General features: G+C 46.6%; 1 protein-coding gene across 1 annotated transcript; it reads right to left on the bottom strand.

Annotated features, from left to right (window-relative positions):
* Positions 1 to 203: 203 nt before the first annotated feature.
* On the bottom strand, positions 204 to 1508 carry LOC148687465 (uncharacterized). Its single transcript, XM_088675095.1, has one exon. The coding sequence runs from the start codon at positions 1506 to 1508 to the stop codon at positions 204 to 206; it is 1305 nt and encodes a 434-aa protein (XP_088531221.1).
* Positions 1509 to 6000: the final 4492 nt, after the last annotated feature.

Raw genomic sequence — 6000 nt, 5'->3', positions numbered from 1 at the left:
AGACACAGGAAAGATATCCAGAAGAGGAGGAAGCTAATGGGAACAAGGACACAATTGCTAGAAAACACATAAAAGAGGCCTCCATGTGACTCCCTGCAACAGGGAATAGTAAACTATCAGATCCAGGTCCACGCAGATCTCTACACCCACCCACACCCCAATGAAGTGGGGGGGGAGCGATCTGCATGGATCTGGATCTCATGTTATTCCATGTTGCAGGGAGTCACATGTATAATAGTATGTTTTGGAACTTCAGGTTGGCTTGAAGATGCACAGCTTTCCTCTATATCCACAACGCAGGATACGTTTCGAATGTCAAGATCTTGTAGATGGCTTTCCGGTATATCCACGATGCAGGATTCGTTTCGAGTGTCAAGATCTTCTGACTGGCTTTCCGGTATATCTACGATGCAGGATTCGTTTTGAATGTCAAGATCTTCTGCCTGGCTTTCCGGTATATCCACGATGCAGGATTGGTTTCGAGTGTCAAGATCTTCTGCCTGGCTTTCCGGTATATCCACGATGCAGGATTGGTTCCGAGTGTCAAGATCTTCTGACTGGCTTTCCGGTATATCCACGATGCAGGATTGGTTTCGAGTGTCAAGATCTTCTGACTGGCTTTCCGGCATATCCACGATGCAGGATTGGTTCCGAGTGTCAAGATCTTCTGACTGGCTTTCCGGTATCTTAACTGTGGAGGATTTCTCTTTAATTACCAGATGCATCAGAGAACCACACTTTGAACAAGTCGTTAGCCTCTCACTTTTTACCGAATTTCTGGGGGTAATCACCACTGCAATGTCTATTCGATATGGATCTGTTGTGGTGGTCCTGATACAAAATCTCTCCATCCCAACCAATGCTGCACTCAGCAGCTGGAAACCCGCAGCGATATAGCCAAGATAAATCGAAGGTCCAATATGCTGCTCGCTGGGAATTGGAGGCAATTCAAAAGTTTCTGGGAAGTCAATTTTCCCATTCTGTAAGACAGAAGACATGTTCCATATCACAGAAATCAGGACAAGGATCCCTGCAGGTATGTTCAGGAACGCTCCAAGCCTAAAAAAGGTTAAGAGGAAATCCTCGTGTTTTCCGGGCTCGAACACATTGCACAAGGCAAATGATATTAATACTAGGGCGGCTGAACTCATAGTGGAAGCTAAGGCCATTAAGTCCTGAGCAATAAAAATTTCCCTTGGGAGGGTTGGATATCGCTCAGTGAGACCTTCACAATGCCAAAAAGAGTTGCCGTTGTCAGAAGGGTTTCTCCAAAAACAGACATTCCAGATTCCAATCCAGACGTTTCCAGAGCCGTTCTCTCCACGCCACACTCTCCAGTTGACACTGGCTGTGGTTGCAATGCACAGAATGCAGGCCAAAATACTCATCAAGAACCCACAGAACTGGAGGCAAGAAACTACGCTCAGCAATCTCCCCACCAGGGAGCCTTCTCTCACCCGCAGGGGGGGTTTGGAGAATAGAGGACCCAGGGAGACTTTGGCAGACATCCTAGAAACAAAAGAGAAGACAACATACAGTGAGGGAGGGAATAACAAGCATGTCTAGTCATTGAAGGACATCCTCCCTCCTGGCCAGAAAGAAGCAGCAAAAGAAAGAGTTCCCCTGCTCTCTCCCACCCCCTGGTTAGGTATAGACATCTGATCCAGAGAAGCCGACACACATACTTTCTTCCAGCACACTGCTCCTGATTGAATATACTGTTGCATTGTTCCTGTGAAAATGGCCCTAACCACAGCAACCTGTTGTGGATGGGAATCTGCTCATGATTTCGCTGTTTTGCTATCTGCTACTGCAGCTATCCTTTCCCACAGAGCAGAAACACACCTGATGGCATAGTGAGGAATGTTTAATCCCTACACTTACCTGAAACGCGTTCCTCAGCTAGAGGCTAGCGGGCCAGGAATAGAGCAAGTATTTGCTAGGTGCTCCTGAGCCTCAAAAAGACTCAGCTGCTGGCCACTGGGCTGACGTTCACCTGAGCAGCCGGCCACAGCAGCAACTGCTCTGCAGAATTCTTAGGTCAGTTACAGTCCAGTTAGAATCCTGACAGCAAGACAAATCATAACTCCAGGGTACTGGTCATTTGGAACAGCAGGAAAGTGGGAAATGGGAGGGAGCTCAGTTCCCTTCTTTCCGAATGCAGAGTGTCTATTCCAGGACACTGTGCAGTTCCAACACGTTCTTCCTGAAGTCAGATTCAGAGCAGTTCCAGGAGTAAAAATGGTGATTGGTGTATCTCAGTACAGATTTTCTTGATGGTCCTGCATGCATTTCATAAAAGATCTCCATTTACAAGAGAGGCTAATAGCATTAGGCCCTGAACAATCCGAATTTCCTTGGCAAAATTATTGAAGACTCCTTACAAACCTATCCTTCTTGGCTGTCACAACTTGTTTGGACATTATAGTAAGGGACAAGATCTTAGCTCTTTTCCTTTGCACTGGGACCACATGAAATTTGTGCCATGGGACCCCATCACTCACACCAATAGAGGCAACACCCTTTTCAGAACCAAGGTGTCCGTGATTTTAAATCGATTTTGCGTGTAGAGGTCCCCAAAACACCCCCCAATAAATCACACTTCACACAGAAATTTAAGTTTGAGGGTTTTGGCATAATTTTGGCCACAACTTTATTTCAAATACAAAATGTGGGTGGTTGCTTAGGCATTGGTTATGACCCCTGGTCCTGTTCTCTGTTTCATTGTTTTAGGACAGCATTTTCCAATCTGGTGCCCTCTAGATCAGTGTTTCCCAACAGGTGGTCCGCGGACCCCCAGGGGTCCGCGAGCTATGCCAGAGGGGTCCGCACCGCTGCCCAGCGCTGCCTGGGGCTGCTTCCCGCGTCCGCAGGGAGGGCGTAGTTCAGCACGGCTACTGATTGGCTGCAGGAAGCGCCAATCAGAAGGGGCAGCCAATCAGAAGGGGCAGGAAAGAAGTCTCCGCCCAGGCGAGGGAGGGGAAGGCTGGCCGGCAGGAAGAGCGAACCGGAGCGTGGGAGTGTGCGGAGGAATACAGCGCCGCGCCCCGCCGCGCCCGAGAGGACATTTCCTGGCGCGCGCCTCCGTCCTGGCTCCCTTGGGGATGATGGGGACGAGGGAGCGCCCTTCCCCGCCAGGGCCTTCGGGAGCTGCGTGCCGGTTCGGCTGCCTTTGGTCCTCGCAGAGGCTGCAATGCACGGCCTGGCGCGCGCGGCGGCGGCGGCTCCGCGGCCTCCCTCCCGCCAGCTGCGTGCCTCAGCTGCGTGCCTCAGCTCCCGCCAGTAGCAGACAGAGCGCAAAGCTCTTCCCGGCTCCGCATCACTCTCCTCTTCCCTGGTAGCTCCCGACCCTCTGCAGGAGACTCTCCCGAAGGGGCAGGAGGAGCAAAAGGGAGCCCAGCGCCCCACTTTCCTGGGAATGGAAGAAGATGAGTTCGCCTTCAAAGTGAGCACTTCTTCCATCTTCCATTGCTGCTCCTGAGCCGTACAGAAAAAGTTTGAACGCCAAGAAGGTTTAAAAAATGTATTCTGTGTTTTTACTTGTAACCAGGCAGTTTATATTTTCTTCTGTGGCTGTTCTCCTATGACAGGGCGTTTTTATGTTAATTTGCACATGCATTTCCACCAACTATGAAAACTATTTACTGTATGATATCATCAATACTAATGTCGATCTGATTCTCAGGGAGCTGTACCACTACAGGAGAGCTATGAGCTGCCTTGCTGAAATCTAAGTAAAAAAAATCCTTCCAGCAGCTCATACCAAAATAAAAAACTTAGTTGGTCTTTAAGGTGCTGCTGGAAGGAATTTTTTTAATTTTGTTTCGACTACCTCAGACCAACACGGCTACCTACCTGAAATCTAAGGTTTGTAGGTGCACAAAAATATTTTGAAAACAGCTGCCTTGGGGTTAGTTGGAAGAGACCACAAGGGTCATCTAGTCCAACCCCCTGCAGTGCAGGAACCATCTCTAAACAAATTAATGGGGGTCCTTGTCACAATAGCAGCTCGATGTGGGGTCCTTGAGAAAATTTTGTTGGGAACCCCTGCTCTAGATGTTGTTGGATTACAATTTGCATCATCCCTGACCATTGGCTAGGTTGGCTGGAGCTGATGGGAGTTATTGTCAATTAACGTGTGAAATGTGAATGTTGGTCTAGGAACATATTCAAGATCATTTGGTTTTTTAATATGTTTTAATGGGGACCCTTCTGCTGCCCTGTAATCTGTAGTCCACACTTTTCCAAATTACATATGACTATTCTCCCAGTGGAACGCGCCGTGGGTTAAACCGCAGAACCTAGGGCTTGCTAATCAGAAGGTCGGCGGTTAGAATCCCCGCGACGGGGTGAGCTCCCGTTGCTTGGTCCCTGCTCCTGCCAACCTAGCAGTTCGAAAGCATGTCAAAGTGCAAGTAGATAAATAGGTACCGCTTCGGCAGGAAGGTAAATAGCATTTCCGTGCGCTGCTCTGGTTTGCCAGAAGCGGCTTAGTCATGCTGGCCACATGACCTGGAAACTGTACACTGGCTCCCTCGGCCAATAAAGTGAGATGAGCGCCGCAACCCCAGAGTCGGTCATGACTGGACCTAATGGTCAGCGGTCCCTTTACCTTTTTATTCTCTCAGCATTCACATAGGTGTGGTCCATGCAGCTGCCTTTGTAAATTTCTAAAGAGTCACCTTCATAACTGGCTATGACATTCTGTTCTCCATCCTAAAATTGGCGCAGTACAAACAAGAACCTTCTGCCAAATATGTTTAGTAGTATTCTGGATTTGCCTACGGTTGGGGAAATGGTGGCTATCACAGCTCAGCCATGTGCTGATTCATGTGTCCTACTTTGCAGAGGACAGTCCTCTGTTTCAGGGTATCTTCTATTTAAAAGGCTGCAGTGTTAAGTCAAAGACTGATTCAAAGGTAAAAATTCCATGAGAAGAGAGAGCAGGGACCTTGAAGTTGCCCATCAGTTGTATGAACCTGGATAGCAAGCACACGGATTACCTAGTCAGTTCCCCCCAATGCAGTGAAATGCAATATAGTTCTATTTAAATTAGAGGCATTATTCATACATTTGCAGGGATATGTATGAATTAGCATATGCAGATTTCATGCAAATCTTTACCTTATTTTGTCCTGCTTGTTTCCTTTCCCCTTTTTTGCAGAGCAAAAGTAGTCATCCTATAACTATGAAAAAAGACACTGGTGGTCTGGTCTGGTCTAGTCTTATTCTGGTCTGCATAACAGCATTTTGATCTCAGATATCAGCACATGATTTTTCATTTGCTGATTGTCTGCAGAACAGATTGTTTTGAAAGACACAGGAGCAGGAGCCAATAAAAGCTTCCCTGGAGAAACTGTTGTTGGCTTTCTGAATTATTGAAAAAAGTGGATGAAACCAACCCAATTTTGGAAGCTGAATGGGTGTACTATCCACATTGGAAAATGCACAGATAGCTATACTGTAGAAGAGATCCATGTGTCAGGGAGACCCTACAGTCTATATTGCAAAAGAATAGAAAATGAAACTCTCTGGGTGAAAGAATTTTAATCCACGCTGGTTGTGGGAAATTCAGACTTGGCGGTCATAGCTGTTCTGGATTGCCATTCACCTTGTTAGCTAGGGGTGCTGGTGCCATTGGAATGCTCAAGAACAAGCTTTGGTTTGGCAAAGCAAAACTAAAATAAACCCACAATTAGCAGCATGATCATGCACAAAAATGGTGGCATTTGGATGCATAGTCAGAACATAACATGCAATGAAACAAGAAATTAAATTGTAATCAAGCTTGGTTTGAATTACAAAAATATTAAAGCTCATTAGACAGAAACCTATACCAGTATACATTCAGGCATTTAAGAACTTAATAGATTCAGGCATTTATAAACCTAATAGATTTGACATATGAACTTTCTGATTTCAAGTTTTGACAACTTTTGTAACATAGAAACAGATTGCTTTTAGACACAGATTGTATGTATGGATAAGATTGTATGGATT

This window comes from Zootoca vivipara, chromosome 1 (assembly GCF_965207765.1).
Source record: "Zootoca vivipara chromosome 1, rZooViv2.hap1.1, whole genome shotgun sequence".
Lineage (NCBI taxonomy): Eukaryota > Metazoa > Chordata > Lepidosauria > Squamata > Lacertidae > Zootoca > Zootoca vivipara.
This window is presented reverse-complemented; position numbering and strand designations above follow the sequence as displayed.

Coding starts and splice junctions, on each gene's coding strand:
- LOC148687465 (XM_088675095.1), bottom strand. CDS start 1,508: ATGTCTGCCAAAGTCTCCCTGGGTCCTCTATTCTCCAAACCCCCCCTG.